Genomic DNA, 21,372 nt, shown 5'->3' on the forward strand with positions numbered 1-21,372 from the left:
TAGCTCAGGTGTTGTCTGCCCTGGACCAGGGAGACTGGATGGTAGGACTGGACTTGCAGGATGCCTATTTTCATATCCCCATCCTGCCTGCCAACCGTCACTGGGTCACGTGGGCCACGAGCACTTTCAATTTGCAGTGCTTCCCTTCAGCCTCACCAGCGCCCCTCGGGTGTTCACAATCACCCCAAACAGTTGTCTCCCACCTCCAGACTACGGCAAACCATCTGCATTCGCTGGGGTTCACTATCAACGTGCCCAAGTCACACCTGACCCCCTCTCAGACGCTCACTTTCATTGAAGCGGTTCTGGACACAGTGCAGTTTCTGGCCTATCCTCCTGAATGGCGAGTCCAGGATATTCAGGTTATGATACTGATGTTTCGGCCTCTAGCCTGGATTTCGGTGAGAATGAGACTAAGGCTGTTGGGCCCCATGGCCTCCTGCACCCTTCTAGTGACCCATGCACGGTGGCACGTGTGGGCACTGCAGTGGGACCTGAAGTTTCAATGGCCACAGCATCGAGGAAATCTCACCGAGGGCACTGCGAGAGACCTGCAGTGGTGGCTAACAGACCACGATTCGTTCGACGGCATACCCCTCTCCCTTCCCAACCCAGATCTCACAGTAGTGATGGATGCGTCCCTTCTGGAATGGGGAAGCCATCTGGGGGAGGTGGAGATCAGCTAACTCTGGTCACCGGCGGAAGCCAAGCTCCATAACAACCTGTTGCAGCTTTTTGCTGTCGATAAAGGGAAGGCTTGTGCAGGTGTTGATGGACAACATTACCGCCATGTGGTACTGCAACACACAGGGCAGAGTGGGGTCATGGACTGTCTGTCAAGAGGCCCTGCGTCTCTGGACTTGGCTGGAACAACAGGGCCTTTCCCTGTTGGTTCAACACCTGACTGGTATTCTGAATGCCAGGGCGGACGAGCTCAGCTGAAGGTACTTTGTGGATCACGAGTGGAGTCTCCATCCAAAGGTGCCACAAGGTCTCTTTCAGCGGTGGGGAGAGTCTTGGTTAGATCTGTTCGCCTCCGAAGAGAAGGCAAAATGTCAGCAGTTTTGCGCATTCGAGTTTCCAAGGCGGCTCTCGCTCAGCGACGCTTTTCGTTGCGAGTGGAGTTCAGACCTTCTATATGCCTTTCCACCCATACCACTCCTGCCCAGAGTGCTCAAGAAGATCAGGAGTGACCGGGCACAAGTTATTCTTGTGGCTCTGGACAGGGCACAGAGAGTTTGGTATTCTGAGCTTCTAGGCATGAGCATCGATCCTCCGATCAGGTTGCCCCTTCGGGAGGATCTTCTGTTGAAGCAGCAGGGGAAGATCCTCCACCCGACCCTTTCCACTGGCCGCCTCCGTGCAGGGAGATTGAGCAGCTCAGTTGACCGCTTTTGACCTTCCTCCCGAAGTCTGTGAGGTTATTTTGGCAGCCAGGCTTCACTCCACAAAATCGGTATACGCCTGCTGATGGAACAAATTTTGTAAATTCTGATCAGACCTGTCTATTGACTCTCTATTTGCATCTTTAGCAGATGTCCTCCCATTTATACTTTCTTTGGCCCGGCTGCCTGATCAGCATTCTCTTTTGAAACCACCTCTGGTACAGAGATTTTTGAAGGGGTTAAAGCATTTGATTCCCCCTTCACCCTTAATTATGCCACAGTGGGACTTTAATTTGGTTCTCACTTTTTGGATGTGCTCACCGTTGGAGCCGATGCACAACTGCCCTCTGTGGCTGCTCACCATCAGAACAGCCTTTTTAGTGGCAATAACCTCTGCCTCCTTACCTGACTGTCTTCCCGTAAAAAGTGGTGCTCCGCACAAGGGCATCTTTTCTCCCTAAGGTGGTGACACCCTTTCACATGGGACAGTTGGTTACTCTTCCCACCTTCTATGCACCATCGCACCCTTCCAAGGAAGAGGAGCGTCTCAATCGTCTGGACCCAAACAGAGTGTTATCGTCTACCTCGATCGACCCAAAGAGGTCCGGGTGGATGACCAACTCTTTATAGGTTATGTGGGTGCAAAGAAAGGGCGTGCTGTCCAAAAGAAGGCTATATCGCGCTAAATTATCCTCTGTTTCAAAATTTGCTACGCCTTAATGAAGAAAGATCCCCCTGAAGGGCTTAGGGCCCATTCCACCAGGCCAAAGGCGGCTATCACAGCTCTCCAGCGTGGTGTCCCTGTTTCTGAAATCTGCCAAGCAGCCACGTGGGCCTTGCTGCACACGTTCGCCAGACACTACTGCCTGGATTCCCAGGTTCACAGAGAAGGTCTGTTGGTCGCTCTGTTTTGCATGATTTTCGGGTCTAAACCTTTCCGCAGTCCCTCCTCTGGGGATTGTATTGCTTGGGTATCTGTTCAAAGGTAAGGGATCTGCGGCTAGATGTCTCTATCAGATGGACAAGTTACTTGCCTTCTGTAATGCCTTATCTGGTAGAGACATGATCTAACCCCAGATTCCTTACCAACCCACCCATCCTCCCCGCACAATTGTTTTTAGTGTCAGGGATGTTCCCCTTCAAGGCCCTAGCTGTTCAGTTTTTAACACACCATGGTCAGTCACTTCACGGCTTAGAGCTTCTGGCGTGAAAAGTACTGACATCAGCGCGCCATGAGTGGCGGTTATTTTGACAATGTGGATGTCACGACGATGACTAACATGCCGCCGACGTCACGCGGTGTCGACCTACGCCACCTACTGGCGTGCAGGGGTACTGCTAAGAAAAATCTTCCAGATCTAGCCTGATGCCTGGAAGTTCAAAGGTAAGGAATCTGCGGCTACATCATGTCTCTACCAGATAAGGCGTTACCGAAGGTAAGTAAAGTGTCTGTGCTGGGTCCGCCTCAGAGGGAGTTACGGTGTCTGGTGTCTCATAGGGAAAGCACTGTCGGTGCTGGTTCTGCCTCAGTGCTTTCCCTATAAGACACCAGGCACCATAACTCCCTCCACCTGTGCTGGGTCTGCCTCAGTGCTTTCCCTATAAGACAACGTAACTCCTGCCTGTGGTGGGTCTGCCTCAGTGCCCTATAAGACACCAGACACCGTAACTCCTTCTGCCTGTGCTGGGTCTGCTTCAGTGCTTTCCCAATGAGACACCATAACTCCCTCCACCTGTGCTGGGTCCGCTTCAGTGCTTTCCCTATGAGACACCATAACTCCCTCCACCTGTGCTGGGTCCGCTTCAGTGCTTTCCCAGTGAGACACCGTAACTCCGGCCTGTGGTGGGTCTGCCTCAGTGCCCTATAAGACACCAGACACCGTAACTCCTTCTGCCTGTGCTGGGTCTGCTTCAGTGCTTTCCCAATGAGACACCATAACTCCCTCCACCTGTGCTGGGTCCGCTTCAGTGCTTTCCCTATGAGACACCATAACTCCCTCCACCTGTGCTGGGTCCGCTTCAGTGCTTTCCCAGTGAGACACCATAACTCCCTCAACCTGTGCTAGCTCTGCCTCAGTGCTTTCCCTATGAGGCACCATAACTCGCTCTGCCTCAGTACTTTCCCTATGAGGCACAATAACTCCCTCTGCCTGTGCTGGATCTGCCTCAGTGCTTTCCTCGCTTCAGTGCTTTCCCTGTGAGACCAGCCGGTAAACAGCGTTTACTTTGCATGCGATACTTAGCATGCCATTACACCGCGTTCGTTAGAACTACCGCGTTGTTAGTTTGCATACCTTTACTGCGCAAGTCGGAACAACGACTTGCGTTTGGGGGGAGAAGGTGATGGATTTTAAATCCAACACCTTCCCTAGTGTCAGCACAGACTGGAGTTGGAATAGTAAATTCTACTATTCCAGCATCCAGCGCCCCCTAATGCAATTCGTTGTTGCGAATCGCATAGTAAAGGTATGCGAACTAACAACGCGGTCGTTCTAACGACTGCTTTGTAATGGCATATGTACTAAACCCGTGCTAAGTAACGATTGCTATTCAACCAAATGCCATAGCTCCCTCCGCCTGTGCTGGCTCCGCCTTTGTGCTTTCCCTATGAGACACCAGACACTACAACTCCCTCCACCTCTGCTTGTTCAGCTGCAGTACTTTATAAGACACCAGACACCATAATTCCTTCTGCTTGAGCTGGGTGGTCCTCCGTGCTTTCCCTCTAAAAACGCTGACACCATAGCTCCCTCTTCTTGTGCTTGGTTTGCATCAGTGCTTTCCCTGCCTTAGTGCTTTCGATATAAAACACCAGACACCGTAACTTCCTCTGCCTGTGCTGGGTCTGCCTCAGTGCCCTATAAGACACCAGACACCGTAACTCCCTCTGCCTGTGCTGGGTCTGCCTCCGTGCCCTATAAGACACCAGACACCGTAACTCCCTCTGCCTGTGCTAGATTCTCATTGTGAGCCAGTAGGCAAGGGGACGGCGGAGACCTCACCAGCTGCAGCAGCGCACACAAAAAATGCTGCTCATGTCTATTGAATGAAGAGGGGATGTTGTGCATTTGACATTGCTGGATTGTGGGGTTAGTTTGTTTATTTGAGTCTTAATGCAGGAAGTCCCCCTAAAATATGTATGCTATGAATGTTTTTCAGGTATGGAGGCCATCATGTCGGAGTTCTTCAACGATACCACCACTGCCTTCTACATCATCCTCATTGTCTGGCTGGCTGACCAGTACGATGCCATCTGCTGCCACACCAACACCAGTAAGAGGCACTGGCTGAGGTGAGACCCCTGTGAGTCTGACTCGTGGACTGCCAGTGATCACTGCATGTTGATACGGGGGAGTGTGTGTGTGTGTTACCACACTGTATCGCTGGGAAGGTGTTGGCTAGTATTTTTAGGTCTCGCTGAGCCAGCGCATTCGCTGCTCTGTGAGAAATTTAGTGTGTGGCTTTTCAAAGTGCTGCCACAGGCTTTTGGTGGCCTAGCGCTTGCGTTCACTCGAGCATGCACGCACGCAGCCACCATCTGCCTCCCTTTCAGCGCGATCACTGCTGCGCGCGCACCACTCGCGTGCTAACCAGAGAGCGCGTCCTCGCGATCACTTTTGCTTCCACCGCGATCACTTTCACGGCCGTGTAGCTGTTACTTTTACGGCCACGCGGCCAATGCACTTCGACCCCTGCTCTACTAAGAGGATCATTCACTGGGGCATATGAACTCTGTCTACCATTTTAATACACGGTCTGATATCCTTGTTAATAAGTTCATGTCTCCCCACTTAAACCGTTTGGGTGTCGGCTATAAACTCTGGTGCAGTTGCAGTTTCATCTCTCCCAGTGTGTTTGATGCTGTTAAATGTAGAGCAAATCTCAACTGATGCCTGAAGGACAAGGGCCTGGAGCTTTGCGCACGCTGATTGGATGAAGATCAATCCACGTGCAGCCTTGCTCTGTTTTCATTGGTCATCACCTTATCTTCAAGCAGATGGAAGGCTGAACAGATGGTGGCTAAAGCTCCAGAACAGCAGTTTGCCCCAAATGTCTCCCAAACAGGAAAGATTAGAGAAACCAAAGCGTTCCGCCCAGGGTAGACAGCGTCTAATCTGGGTATCTAATTGTATAAGTAAGTCTATGCATCTAAATTAGGGCTCCCGGTTTTCCGTATTTACGGATTTATACATATAAATACAGACGGAAATCGATATTTCCTTTGTCTGTATTTATATTTATAAACGGTAAAATACGAGTAAATGTTGCCGCGCTAGTCTCCCGCCTCCCGATTCCTGCAAGCAAAAACCAGATGCCTCCTGGGTTTCAGCTGACAGGGCAGTATTGTGTAACGTGCTAATTCTTCCAGCAATAGTCGGAGTGGCGATGCAGGGGCTCTAGAAGGGGTGAACAACCAACAACCAACAAAGCCTCATTAACAAGCGAATGGTCTTTTAAAGACCTGTGAAGTGCTCGGGGCGGCTGTGTGTAAGCTGTTAAAGCCCGGGCTGCCACAAACTTGGGGGGGGGGGGGTACACACTGCCAGCAACCTGCCAGGCCAGTGCACAACTCTTGCATTACCCTCTCTCTGCCATTGCGCGCCATGCTTCTGAAAGGTAAGAAAACAAGGTGCATTTGCGTTTCAAATGTCCAGTCCTGCCCCTCCCGCCCCCTTTGCATAGGCTCTTCTCCTTTCCTTCTGGGCATGGGCGTAGGAAGTGTGGGGGACGAGACCCAGAAAAAGAGCAAGGAAGAACAGGAGCTGTAACCGAGCCTGTAGAAGAGCACACAGTGAGACCGTGCAAGAGAGCGCAGGGATTGAGCAGAGTCCAGACAGAGCCTGTAACAGTCCCAGTGAAAGAGCGTGAGAGAGCATGTGAAGAACACACAGGCAATGCCTTTAAACACCTGTAAGAGCATGTAAAGTCTCTGTGAAAGAGTGTGAGAGGGCATGTAAACACAACCAGGTAATGCTTTTAAAAACATGTAAGAGCATGTAACAGGCCCTGTGAACGAGGGTTAGAGAGCATGTGAAGAACACAGATAGGCAATGCCTTTAAAAACCTGTAAGAGCCTGTAAGAGACTATGTGAAAGAGCATGAGAGAGCATGTGAAGAACACAGCCAGGCAATGCTTTTAAAAACCTGTAAGAGTCTGTATCAGGCCCTGTGAAAGAGCGTGAGAGGGCATGTGAACACAGCCAGGCAATGCCTTTAAAAACCTGTCAGAGCCATGGGCGTAGTAAGTGTGGGGGACGCGGGGGATATATCCCCCCCCCAGATTTTGGAGTAGGGGGGACACGGGGGACAAGGGTGGGGGGGACGAGGGGACAAAGGAATTTCCCCTCTCCCTTCTGTTATCGCAGGGCCATTAGCACGCGAAAGCGCTACCTAATGGCCCTGCACTTGACCTGCCTGGAGTCAGAGGCCACCCGCCCTCTGCCTTTTGTTATGCTGCAGGAAGGCTCAGCCGTTCTGGGAAGGGCAGAGAACGGAGAAAAAATAAACGCTGTCTCTTTTCCTTCATGGCAAGGACCGTGTCCACTACTCCTGCTCTGCCTCTGGCGGCTGCCCTCCTCTCTTTATTCCTCCATCTCTTTCTGTCTCTGTCTCGCTCCTGCTTACGTGCTGATTTCAATTGGCAGCTCTTAAGGTACTCCCTCTTGCCTCTCCTTTTCTTTATTTGTTCCCCTGTGAAATTGATCCAAAAAAGGCTGAACACTTTGGCTGTAAATGTCCTCATTTTCTGACCGTTTTCTATTGAAAAGAAAAACCTCGGAATGGAGAGAAAAAATAGTTAAATACCTAAATAAAGCAATACAGAGTGGACAGCAGACAGGTCAGACTGTTATTTACACCCACACACATTAGCGCCACTTTACAGAGTTTGCCAGTGAAAGCGCTACTTTCTTTTTATCTTCTTTCTTTGAACAACAATGTTTTCCCAGGGTGGGTAAGTGCGCCATTCCTAAAGGGACTGCAATACCTGGTTGATGGGTAGAGTGGAAACGTTTAATATGATCGTTTTCAACTTTTTAATTATTTTAGCTTATAAAATGCGGCTCTGTGTTTGGGGATGTGGTCTTTTTAAAACCAAACTGCATACATTTTGAAAGGATATAAGCAGTGGACATTGAAAGGGGTCCCTTCCTGGTCCTGTAGCCATGTCTTGAACTTTTCAGGCAAAATCACTTACTGATTTCTGAATAATGAGTTTAAAACCGTTAAGGTAACCATGTTTTTTTCTGATTACAGTTTACATGCTTTGCTTATTCTTGCATTCCCTATGAGTGTTTGCTTTTTCCAGGGTGTTATTCATTTTTTTTCAGACAGCATTTTACTGTTGTCTAGTGCATAATTTGAATTTAGTCGCAGCACAATTGAGTTGTGCTGAAGGCAGTGCGAGTTTCTCTCAGTGGGGCAGTATGGTGTAAATAAATGTGGAAAAATACTAGCTGTAGCGTCGCCTTTTGCTTGTGGCAAAAATAAATATGGATAAATACAGAAAAAAAGCCCAAAAAATAAATATGGATAAATACAGACGGAAATGGCAAAAAATAAATACCATAAAACCGGGAGCCCTAATCTAAATCTATGCAGCTGGGACGCTGTAAAGTTGTAACTGACAAATGATGCCGTGTTCATCTGGCTGCAGGGTGGTACCCAGGATATTTTGTGTAGTGTCCTTTGATCGTTTCCAAGTGTGCATCAAACACCACCCTGGCTTCCAAATGTTTGCACTACTTTGGCCCAAAGTCCTTTCTGTCTTCTATCATACATATTCTTGCTCGCTAATCTGCAATCTTGGCATGAATCTTTAATTTTGGATAAAACTGTCCACTAAACACTCGAGGATCCTGCTTGCGAACTGTGACCTCTCATCCCAGGAATGGCAGCTTCCCCTGCTCTGTAAATACAACTGCCCAGTCCTCTGGCTTGAGGTGGTCGAGAAATGCTCCTGGGTGACAGCTTTGTGCAAATTTGTATAACAAGGTTCGAGGCATGTGGGCTGCTGAATTCATATCTGTGCATAGATCGCCGCCTAGTGTTGGGTCCGGATGTTTGCACGTTGTTGTCCTGGAAGAGTCTTCGAAGTATCCTGGGATAGGTGACTCCTCCCCTGAACTACAGTGCGCATGGGCATCCTCTCCATCCTCAGATTGTTTTTTTCCGCCATTGGGTTCGGATGTGCTATCTTAACTCAAGTTAGGAAAAACTTTGTCGAGGCCAAAAGGCCTTTAGTTCGCGTCGGTACTGTTTTCTCGATCGGTTTCGATACTACCTTTTGTTAGTTTACTAACTTTCAGAACCGACTTTTCGCATCTTACCTGCCCATCGACGATGGAATCGAGGACACCTTTCAAGAGGTGTCCGGTATGCAATGCGAAATATCCCCACATCGACGTCCATCCGGTGTGCAACAAATGCCTTTCGCCGGATCACGACGAATCTACATGCATGGCCTGTGCCCGGTCCGTTCCAAGAAGACTCTACGGAATCGACGAGCGGCGAGACTCGAAGCGCAGCACGCGGCACCGGCCCCGGCAGACATCTTCAGCGCCGAGTCCGAAGATGTCGAAGAATTGGAGATCCTACCCTCCAGTCCCGTTTCCGAACATGACTCCGGATCGGACGACGTCGACGAATCACTCTTTCGCAGAGATGAAGACGACACCGAGGTAGGAGACTACGATGAGGCCTTAGGGGCCGAAGAGAGTAGCCCCAATGACGAGCAAGGCCTACCCGTTCAGACTGAAGAGAGCCCAGTGCCACACTCTATGGCTCCGGTCGAGGGATCGCCTTCGGGCCTTACCCGAGACCTATCCCGCAGTTCTTCGGCCCCGCCCTCGGGCCCGGCCTCGGACATTCAGCGGCAGCCATTATTACCTGAACCGGCTGGTTTCCCTTCTTCCAAACCGAAACCGAAAGCTGCACTGGTTCAATTGAAACCGAAACCAAAAGTGGCGCTGGTCGGATCGAGGCCTTCCACACCTTCGACGCCAGCGAAACGCGTCGGCACCGAGCGCACCAAGCGAGACTTCGGTGCCGAACTTGAAGCGGCCGACGTCGGAGTCGGCATACGGAAAAAGGCCTTCGGTGCCACCAAACCTGCTCGGCTCCCGGCGCCGACGCCATCGACTCCGACACCAAAGGTCACACTGCCTGCTGCGTCTCACATCGCTTCCACGGCAACACCAAAGCCTCATGCATCGAAGACGTCGACGGCCATTCCCGCCCCTCGACTCGATGACCCACCGGCGCCGAAAAAGTCCACGGCCGCCTCTACAGACCTGGTCGGCGCTAAAGCCTCGAAGGCGCTCCAAGTGCGACCTGTTGCGGCACAAAGCAGCAAAACCAAAACGGTCCTCCAGGACACGTCGGGCTCCGGCCCAATAAAAGCTCCAGCAGCCTCTTCGGCGCCAGCCAACATTACTTTTGGCCTGCCTCCATCCACGGTCCCGAAAATGTTCCAACTCAGGACACGGGTCACCCACACCACGATTACACCTGCTGAGACGTCTCCGTCACATCTCATCGACGCCAACACCGGCAGGATGGTTATCCACGAACGGAGGATAACTTCGGAGCCACCTTTGGACCCTTTCCGGATCCCACTAAAAAGAAAGCTGCCTGTGGACTCAGAACCTGTCCTTTGCGAATCTTTCCACTCGCCCTACCAGGATCCACAATCATTCTCTCCCACACACTCCGACACGGATGCGTTGGAGGACTACATGGGTGACCAAGTCCCCTACCACGGAGACTTGGGGCGACCCTGTAGACCCAGGTGCACCTCTAGATGCACAGGACCCACAACTCTATGGGGCGAAAACATCTCCCACAGAGGACACTGCAGCATTCAACGCTCTTATTGAACGTGCTGCGAATAATCATGGAGTGCAGCTTCACTCTGACACCGTCGAGGACGACTTTCTTATGGACACCTTCGCATCCTCAGAAAGGCATGTAAAAACTCTGCCCATGTTGAAAGGGGTCCTCAAACCAGCCAAGGACATCTTCAAAGAACCCACCAGGGCACGGGTGATAAACCCCAGGATCGATAAGAAATGCAGATCGGCGCCTGGGGACCCTACTTACATCAGAGGCCAATTACCACTAGACTCCATTGTCGTAGCGAATGCTCGCAAGAGGGCACACTCGCAAACGACAGGTAACGCTCCTCCCCCGGACAAAGAGTCCAAGGTGTTAGAGACCTCTGGCAAGCGAGTTGCCGCCCAGGCTGCCAACATATGGCGCATAGCCAACACTCAAGCGCTCCTCGCTCGCTACGATAGAGCGCACTATGACACATTGGAGCAACTACTCCAACATCTCCCTGACCAGTTCAAAGAAGGTGCAGAAATTCTTATCAGAGAGGGACAGCTACTCACAAATGCTTCCATCAAGTGTGCACTAGATGCCGCAGACATGGCTGCCAGGGCCATAAACACAAGCGTCATGCTGCGACGACATGCCTGGTTGCGAATCTCCGGATTCAAACCTGAGGTGCAAAATAATATACTCAACCAGCCTGTCAACCCCGACTATTTATTCGGACCGGAGGTTGACACCACCCTTGAGAAAATAAAAAAGGACACGGACACCGCAAAGTCCATGGGGGCTCTCCAGACTCAGTCCTTTCGGAGCAACTCCTTTCGTCGCCCCGGAAATAGAGGAGCAGGTAGAGGACAGGGGTCACAGCAGACATACAACAAGGGCAATACACAAACCACCTACGATAAAAACACCCGGGGTGGATATCGTGGCTCCAGTACAAAGGGAAGAGGACGCGGCTACGGCAACACCAGGTCCTCCCCCAAGAACAAGCAGTGACGCCCTCTCCCTTCCTCCCGACCACATAACACCTGTCGGGGGAAGGCTACAAAGGTTCCTGTCCACGTGGAACTCCATCACCACGGACAGGTGGGTCAAAGATATTGTCAAATACGGTTACTGTCTAGAGCTAACCTCCACTCCACCCACAATTCCTCCAAGAAACCGTCCTATGTCCTCAGAGCACTTAACGCTCTTACAGCAGGAGGTGCAAAGTATGCTTCTAAAAGGCGCTATAGAGGTCGTACCCGTCCACGAGCAGGGTACGGGAGTGTACTCCCTCTATTTTTTAATACCAAAAAAGGACGGGTCACTCAGACCTATACTAGACCTAAGACCCCTGAACCGGTACATTCTTTCCGAGCACTTTCACATGCTCACTCTCCAGCAAGTCCTTCCGCTTCTCAAGCAGGGAGACTTCCTAGCCACGCTGGACTTCAAGGATGCGTATTTCCACATACCCATTCACCCCTCACACAAAAAATACCTCAGGTTCACTGTTCAGGGACAGCACTACCAATTCAAAGTCCTTCCCTTCGGCGTGACAACAGCACCCAGGGTTTTCACGAAGTGCCTAGCTACTGTGGCGGCACATCTACGGAGGCAGCACGTACACGTCTACCCCTACCTGGACGACTGGCTCGTTCAAGCACAATCAGCCCAGCAATGTGCCAACCACATGTCCCGCACCATTCACCTCCTTCACAGTCTGGGATTCTCACTAAATTACCCGAAATCCCATCTCCAGCCCGCACACGTACAACAGTACCTAGGTGCGACTATAGACACTCTGGCGGCCACAGCTCAGCCAAATTTAGTGAGGATCAACAGCATGCAAATGCTGATCTCCAGGTTCAAACCCCAACACTCACTTCCAGCGCGAGTGTTCATGCAGTTGATAGGCATGATGGCCTCCTGCATTTTCATAGTCCCACACGCGAGATTACATATGCGCCCGCTTCAGGAGTGCTTAGCACGTCAGTGGAATCAGGCTCAAGGACAGTTGAAAGACCTAGTGTTGGTGAGCGGTCGGGCATACAACTCTCTGCATTGGTGGAATCCACAAAACCTTTGCAAGGGCCGACCGTTCCAAGAGCCTGTTCCACAAATAGTACTGACAGCGGACGCGTCTCTCCAGGGATGGGGAGCTCATGTACTCCACTACACAGTGCAGGGACTATGGACGACACAACAGAAGAAGATGCACATCAACCTTCTGGAACTGATGGCAATCTTCCTGGCCATGAAGGCATTCAAAGTACATCTGTGCAACAAAGTCGTGTTGATCCGGACGGACAACATGACTGCCATGTACTACATACAGAAGCAGGGAGGAACACACTCTCCACAGTTGTCTCATCTGGCTCAGAGCATGTGGAAGTGGGCCATTCAGAGGAACATGTTCCTCATGGCAGAGCACCTCCCGGGCAAGGACAACCAGATGGCGGATCTGCTCAGCAGACACAGCCACCAGATGCACAAGTGGGAGCTACACCCTTCAGTACTCCAACCGTACTTCCAGCAGTGGGGTCATCCAGAGATAGACCTCTTTGCCACAAGTGAAAACGCAAAATGCCAAAGCTTTGCCGCCAGGTTCCCACATCCGCAGTCGCAGGGCAATGCGATATGGATGAACTGGTCCGGCAGATTTGCGTACGCTTTTCCCCCAGCGCCGTTGATACCGCTGGTGGCTCGCAAACTCAGACAACACTCCCTGACACTCGTCCTAGTTGCTCCTACGTGGGCACGCCAGCCATGGTACACCACCTTCCTCGAACTTTCCGTGGTGCCGCATCAAAGGCTGCGGATCAAACCCGCGCATTTGACGCAGAACCATGGAGAGATTCAGCACCCAGATCCGCAACAGCTGAACCTGGCAATCTGGCTCCTGAAGTCCTAGAGTTTGGCTACCTCAACCTGCCACCTGACTGTATGGACATCATCAAGGAGGCCAGGAGACCCACTACAAGAGCTTGCTATGCAGCCAAATGGAAAAGGTTCGTCATATATTGCAGTAATAATGACATTAACCCGCTGGAAGCATCCATCCAAAACATCATTTGTTACCTCTTACACCTATACCGATGCAATCTGGTGTACACCTCTATACGTGTCCATTTGACCGCAATATCAGCCTATCTGCAAACCAGGCAGCACCTCTCACTATTCAGAGTGCCTGCCATCAAAGCGTTCTTGGAAGGACTCAAACGAGTCATTCCACCAAGCCACCCACCGGCTCCAATGTGGAACCTCAACCTGGTCCTCAAACGCCTGATGGGTCCACCCTTTGAACCTCTCCACTCATGCGAGATTCAATTCCTCACCTGGAAAGTAGCTTTCCTGGTAGCGATCACTTCTTTAAGAAGAGTTAGTGAACTCCAGGCACTAACAGTTCAAGAGCCATTTATACAGGTTCACGCCAACAGGGTCGTACTACGTACCAACCCCAAATTCATGCCCAAGGTAATATCGCAGTTCCACATGAATCAAACTATTGAACTGCCCGTTTTCTTCCAAAACCCACAAACTGTCGCGGAAAGAGCGCTCCATACACTAGATGTAAGGAGGGCCCTCATGTACTACATCGACAGAACTAAACCCTTTAGGAAGACAAAACAACTGTTCGTTGCCTTTGCCCCACACCACAAAGGTAACGCCATCTCCAAAGCAGGGATAGCCAGATGGATAGTTAAGTGTATTCAAATTTGTTATCAAAAGGCAAAACGCACATTAACTATTCCCCCACGAGCCCACTCAACACGTAAGTTAGGGGCCTCCATGGCTTTTCTAGGAAATATTCCCCTGCATGATATATGTAGAGCAGCCACCTGGTCCACTACACACACATTTACCAAACACTATTGTGTAGATGTGCAATCAAAACAGCAGGCAGCTGTAGGACAGGCTGTTCTCAAAACCCTTTTTCAGACCGCTGCAGCTGGCACTGGTAGCCGCCGCTAATAGAGGGCACTGCTATACATTCTATGCACAGATATGAATTCAGCAGCCCACATGCCTCGAACTGAATATGCTACTTACCAGTATGCATCTGTTCTTGGCATGTAGGGCTGCTGACATTCATATCGCCCTCCCTCCTCCCCGGCGCCTGTAGCAGCTGCAGCTCTCAGAATTACTGTAAGCATGGTCATCACTTTCTGTATCTACTCCATCACTGCCACAATGGCGAAAAACAATCTGAGGATGGAGAGGATGCCCATGCGCACTGTAGTCCAGGGGAGGAGTCATCTATCCCAGGATACTTCGAAGACTCTTCCAGGACAACAACGTGCAAACATCCGGACCCAACACTAGGCGGCGATCTATGCACAGATATGAATGTCAGCAGCCCTACATGCCAAGAACAGATGCATACTGGTAAGTAGCATATTCATTCTGTGTTTTGTGGTGTGTTGGTGCACTTGTGTTAACCACTGTTAAATGACATATAACATGTTGGCAGTTGTGACATCTCACTGCAACACACTTTACTTAGTTCAAGAAATAAATGCAAGACTCGTGACAGTGTCTACGCAATGCACGCTCAGTTTGTTAAATGTGATATTGACTCGTCTATAGAAGAAGGCCTCCATGACATTATCAAGCCTTCATTTGGGGGAAGTGTTACATGTGTGTTAACATGATGGATATACATGTGAACATTGCCTTGTTGGATGTGCGTGTGGTGTTAGCAGCTACATTTTAGCGAATATTCCGTACTGAGGAAGAAAGGTGTCACAGGGCTCTGTTGCTGATAAGTTGACAACGTCTTGTTTATTTTCATAATTGTCATGCTCATCACAATTAGTCGAACATACACTCACAGCAGTGACTATCTCGTTCAACATCGCCTCCGTCATAGCATCCTCACTCACATCCCTTCTCCTTGTGTTGCCACTCTGAACCTCTGTGCACTTAGTAAATCACTAATACTGCTCGAACTGGGCCTCTGGGAGTGTGCTCACCCTGAAGAACCTGGCTGCAGACAGCACCTCTCTCCCCCATTCCTCATACTTTCCCCTCCTCATTTTACCTATAGGACGATGGTTCTTTGACATTTTCTTGTTCCATGGCCGCATAGTCTCCTCCATGTTTCTGCTGCTACATTCAGTTCTCTTCTGCATACATGTTTCTGCCACCAACATACTTCTCAGGGGCAAATGTTGCAGCATTCAGATGCATCACAGGAAAGGAATGGAGCAGTTGGGGTGGAGGCAGTAAATTTAACAGAACTAGAGTAAAATATCTCTTGTAAAGCAGCCACTGTAGCATACACCCGGTGTCAGTGCAATCTATGTTCATGTATGTGAATGGAGAGTTTTTGTGCTTAGGAGCAGTTTTAGAAGTGTAGCTAGCCCTTGATGTGTGCACAGGGTCGGATTGGAACCAAAAAAATGGCTTGGGCACTCTAAAAAAGTGGCCCACATTTGAGGAGTGCAACCTTTCACAAAACATTGCTTGGTTAGTATCAGAGTAATGTGTGGGACATTTAGAATTTTAAAGAACTTTAAACTTAAAGGGTCAGTAACATTGGTGGAGACTGAAAACACTGCAGCTGGAAAAACTAAATACTTATTTCAGTCCAAAACGGGTAGTGTGCAGCTGTAGCGTCCCTGCTCCACCTTACAGGTAATGTGCAGCTGTAGCGTCCCTGCTCCTCCTTACAGGTAGTGTGCAGCTGTACCGTCCCTGCTCCACCTTACAGGTAGTGTGCAGCTGTAACGTTGCTGGTCTCTGTTGCTCTACCTTTACTGCTCTGTTGGTTGTGCGTGTTGCACGGAAGCTTCTGTTAGTGGCTTAGTTTCGCTGTAACCTTTCAGTCTGATAGTGGTGAATTTGTGAGAAAAGGGTGATCAGGCACTAGTGAGTGTTCATATCAGCGTGGCTTGTCGGGTCAAGATAGTGGACGCACTCTGAGAGTGCTCCGGGACCCCTCCGCCATCCGCTTGTAATCCTCACCTCAAACGGGCCATCATGTGCCGATTCTTGCAACTCACCGGGCGCGGCGTCCCGGGCGGAGAACCCGGGAGTGCAGAGCTTCGTTTCCTGCTGTCCCGCTGTTGTGGCCCAGCCTGCTGTAATTTTCGGACAAGATGGCGGCTCCCTTCTGCTGACTGCAGCGCTGGTAATCCTTGAGGCGCACTCTGGTTCTTGGTGAGAGTGGGAAGGCTCCTTGGAGGCTGCGCCAGCTCCGGGCGGCTGCCGGCTCGGGGGGGTTGCAGGGCTTCCCCGCAACGTGTGCCTGCCCTGGCCTCGGCCCCCTCCGGAGCTCGGCTGCGACACCGGCCGTCACATCGGGCGGCGGGTGAGCTGCATGCTGCGGCCTTCACCACCAGCACATGGAGGAATACCGCTGCGGAGCCCAGGGCTGCGGAGTGGTGAGCAGCAGGGGCGAGTGCTCTTCAGCGTGGAGACTGGCAGTGTGAAAACTGGCAATTATACGAAGCCTTTGGTTCTTGGTGAGCGTTGGGAAGCTCCTTGGAGGCGGCGACCGCTCCGGGTGGCTGCTGGCGTGGGGGGGGGGGGGGGGTGCAGGGCTTATCTGCGACGTGTGCCTGCCCTGGCTCAGCCCCCTCCGGAGCGTGGCTGCGACACCGGCTGTCACATCTGGCGGCGGGGAGCTGCATCTTGAGGACTTTATCTCCCACTCATCGAAGAATACCGCTGTGAAGCTCAGGGCCGTGGAGTGGTGAGCGGCGGGGTGAGTGCTTCTCAGCCGCGGGGGTCTGCCCGTGACCCGGCCGCGAGACCGGCTGCCATATCGGGCGGCAGGGGTCGGGAGATCTGTCTGTAGGTTCCGTGGTGCAGAGTGGAGTGGCCTGCAGTTCGGCGGAACCGGTGAGTCCTGGCAGCGGTGGGGGTCCGGGGACAGTAGTTTGGGCCCCCCCCCTGCGTGCGCGGGAGACTGGCTGCAAGGTGGGCTCTTCCCTGAGTTGCCATATTTGTCATCTAGTCCAGCCACATCTCCTGCCCCCCTCCTGGGTCTCGCACTGCCTGCGCTGGTCCCCCCCCGGGCTATGTGAAGTCCTTGGGCAGACGCGGCAGACCCCCCCCCCCCCCCACCACCACGTCCGGGGTGGTGAAACGGTCCCTCTTGGTTTGAGTGGCAGGGGCCTTTGTTAACCTGTCCGTTCTGCCCAAGACGGGACCCGGAGGAGCCGCCGCGCCCCAAATCCCCACCGGCGGACCCCGCAGCAGGGGACCAGCAGAACCCTATGGGCGGAATAAGAGCAGACAGGGGAAGCAACCAGTGCGTAAGTGTGACCCAGGCCAACTCGTTGCCCTATCTGTGCGGCAGACTCCACCACCCTAGAAAAGATGGTCCTGCAGGAGCTAGGGAAAGGATGGGGGAGAAGGAGAGTGGGATGCCAGAGCCCGGGCCGCGGGTAGGCCCCCCTCCACCAGAGTCACAAAGCTCCCAGTCCAGACGGCAATATTGGAGGCGGCAGGGGGCCTCACCCCAGAGGCCGCAACTTCAGAGCTAGATGGTGCAGTAGGGGGACCACTGCTCCAGACCCACAGTCCAGCGTGTGGAACTCAGGGACAGAAGAGACACAGACCAGAGCACCAAGCGGAGTCCCCCACACTCAGACAGGCGCCGCTCGATACACGCGGCCGAAAGCCCCCAGCAGCGAGTTACCAGCGGTTGGGGTGACTTGAGAAAAACCAGGAAATAAAGCACGAGCTGGGGAGGTCCTCCCCCGCACCACTCCAATGCAGACCCCAGGTCGAGTACAGCCGCTCGATTCATGCGGCTGAGATCCCGCTCAGTATAAGTCCCAGCCACATGGTGGACTTTCTGGACAAATGGCTGCGATCATGGATCACCGAGGGTTCTCTATCTCCGTGGTTCGCGATTGAGCGGGCACATCGGTCCCTGGCCCCAAAGCCGCCGCCGGGAGCGTCCCCCCGACCAGTCATAATGCGGGTCCTTAACTTTAAGGACCGGGACGCCATCCTGTCTGCACGCAAACTGCAACGGCTCCTCTACGAAAACTGCGCAATCATGATCTTTCCGTACTACACCCGCGAGGTCCAACGCCGTTCTTTTGGTGAAGTTAAACAAACTGAGGGCGCTCAACATTCAATATCGGCTCCTTTTCCCTGGGGGTGGTGGTCGCTAACAAGACGTTGTTTTTCGATACTCCATCAGAGGCCTGGACCTGGGCAACAGAGGAGCGCCCCTTGCGGGCTGAAGTCCAAACTCCATTGCTGGAGGGGGGCGAAGAGTGGACCCGCTCGCCCCGCACCTTTTGCTCCTCAGTTCAACTGGGTCCTGCAGGTGCCGCGGGCAGAGACGGGCCCGGTCAGACTCCCCGCCGGGCCATTCCCGATCGCTAATGCCTCTCTGTTGGACCCCTGGCCAGGAGGCGCTCAGGCTCATCCGATCAATTGAATCTTGGGGGTACTTCCGCCCGATCTTCATTGCCTGATCTCCCGGACACAGACCTCTCACGCAGCCCGATGCTTCTGCACAACCCTGCTTGACTTCGTCTCTGCCTGCCGGGCTTGGCTCCGCAGCCGAAGGCCGTGCTCAGTCTCAAACTATCTTTTTCTTCCTGATGGACTCGATTAGGCACATCCTGACAAGAGGAGGGGTCCTCCACACTTTCCCACTCACAAGCGTTTTAGTTTGGTCGGTCTTTCGTTGGATCATTCTTAGGGCGATAGATGCTTCAGTTTCTGAAGTGTGGGGTGGGGGTGGGGGGGGCGTTGTCCCGAGTTTCATTTTTAGATAAGCTTTCTTTGTTTTTTAGTTCCGTTGCATCAGCACTCTTCCTCGTTTCATCACACCCGTGCTCACAAGACGTCCCACTTCAAGCATCACAAGACATGGTGACCAATATCTGGGCTTCCAGTCGCGCACTCCGGTGTCCCCGCCCCTGTCCAAGCTTATCTCCGGGGCCTCCCCCCTTCCCCATGACACCTTTTCCTGATGGCTGACACACCGCAACCGAGTGTATCCTTGCGCCTTATGTCCTGGAATGTCAATGGTCTCCTTGACTGTCTCAAGCGTACGGCGGTCCTATGCTACGCGCAGCGCCTGGGGGTGGAGGTCTTAATATTGCAGGAGACACACTCAATAGGTAACCACTGCCCCTTTCTAGCGCGATACGGCTACGGCAGGGTCTAGCACTCTGGTTTCGCGCGCGGGTCCTGTGGGGTTGCGATCCTGATGCAGCGCTCCCTTCCATTTGTGGTAACGCGCCTTACTGGCCCTGTCCGGCACCCTGAATGGTGCTCCCCTTAATTTGGTCTCGCTGTACTCTCCCCCAGCACGACTGGCGCGACTCTTGCCTCCTCTGTTGAGCTTATGGCTTCCCTGCCCCCGGGTTCCCCCTTCCCGGGGGGTGACTTCAATGCGGTCTCTTCCCCTGCTCTGTACATGACTGGGCCCCCTTCTCACAGCAGGCTGGCGCAGGCGACAAACCTCACGAATTAGGCTGAATCCTTAGGTCTTAGCGATGCGTTGCGCACGTGGCACCCACGTTCAAGACAGTTTACCCACACTTCTGCAGCACACCGCACGCAAGCGCGTATTGACACCATATACATTCCTTCGACTGACTGCCTTAGGCTCCAGGACATTGTTATCCACCCACGGGGTATATCGGATCATTCTCCGGTGATGCTCACTGTGGGTGGTCCCCCCCTGTCTCACTGCGTCAGACATGGAGACTGAACATGTGGCTCCTCCAAGACCAAGACTTCCGTAAAGTGGTTGGGCGGGAACTCCAACATGATTTCCAAATTAATGCTGGGTCAGTGTCGTTTCCAGGTATCCTGTGGGAAGCTGGCAAGGCCACGATTCGCGGAGTCGCCCAGGGACAACTCAAAATCAAGCGGCGCGCGCAGCTCAACCTGATCACCTCTCGTGAGGCACAGGCCTTGCGCCTTGAACGGTCCACCGCCTTGCATCCTGACGCCTCCGACGTGAGGCCTCCTGGCACACATCCGTGAAGAGATTCGACAACTGTCGATGGATGCGGCTCTTCCATCGCCAGGGTGTATGGATGGGGGAAAAGAAAGGTTCTCTCCTCCATAGACTGGCCACTTAACCTAGGGCAAATCGCATAATACCTGAGATCATCACTCAGACGGGACAGTATGTTACTCCTCTGACGCGATGGCCCAGGCCTTTGCTCTGTACTATCATCAGCTATACACGGCTGAGACTCCCTCCCTGTCTCTTTCAAATATGTTGAGGGCTGGACCCTGTCAACTCCCCCAGTTGGACCTAACTGTTCAGAAGGACCTGGACCGTCCCAACACCCAAGAAGAAATTGAGGAAGCGATTACCCTTACCTCGTCCGGCAAGACGTCGGGTCCTGATGGTCTTCCTCAGGAATACTATGCCCTGTACCATGAGACGCTCACTCCACACCTCGCTCAGCTATTCCATGAGGCAGTGGAGAAGGGCTCCTTCCCTTTCGAGACCGACATGGCCACTATCGCAGTCCTTCTTAAATCCCAGCCACCTTCATCCCAATGCGCGGACTACCGTCCCATTTCCCTCATAAATACGGAGCTAAAATTATACGCCACAATACCAGCTCAGTGCCTTAAACCCCACTTACACATGCTGGTCCACACAGACCAATGTGGGTTCATGCCACTGCGCGGTACCCGGCACTGTCTACGGAGGCGCCACTCAGCCCTGGCCCATCGACACTTGATCATCCCCTACCTCGCTTTCCTCCTGGTTGATTTCGAGAAAGCTTTCGATTGGGGGTTCTTGGAGGATATCCTGGCCGAGATGGGTTTCAGGCCCCGATTTCGGGGTTTCGTCCGCGTCCTGTATGCTCATCCAAGAGCACGAGTCCTGGTGAACGGGGTCCTATCGGAACCCTTTCCGATCTGCAGGGGAACGAGGCATGGGTGCCCTCTCTCTCCCCTGCTCTTTGCTCTGGTGATGGAGCCCCTAGCGGCCCTGATACGCTCAAGCAGGCTGGTGCGGGGTTGGCCCAATACAGACCCTGACAAAATCGCTCTTTATGCGTACGACGTCCTGATTTATCTGGCAGACCCTGTGAAATCGGGCCCTCTCTGCTTCTGGATCCTTCGGTCTTTTGAACAGGCCTCCGGCTTAACCCCAAGAAATCGGTCTTGGTTCCCCTTCACATATCCAGAAACTGCTTCGATTGGCAGTCCACCA

At 52.5% G+C, this 21,372-nt stretch overlaps 1 protein-coding gene across 2 annotated transcripts in view; it reads left to right on the forward strand.

Annotated features, from left to right (window-relative positions):
* The window catches only part of TMEM259 (transmembrane protein 259), a 157,469-nt gene that overhangs the window by 67,493 nt on the left and 68,604 nt on the right, over window positions 1-21,372 (forward strand). For both annotated transcript variants that reach the window (XM_085638493.1, XM_085638492.1), the window contains exon 9: window positions 4,545-4,677. In XM_085638493.1, coding sequence (XP_085494619.1) covers window positions 4,545-4,677 — 133 coding nt within the window. The remainder of the gene's footprint in view (window positions 1-4,544; window positions 4,678-21,372) is intronic.

Source organism: Triturus cristatus, chromosome 12 (assembly GCF_964204655.1).
Source record: "Triturus cristatus chromosome 12, aTriCri1.1, whole genome shotgun sequence".
Lineage (NCBI taxonomy): Eukaryota > Metazoa > Chordata > Amphibia > Caudata > Salamandridae > Triturus > Triturus cristatus.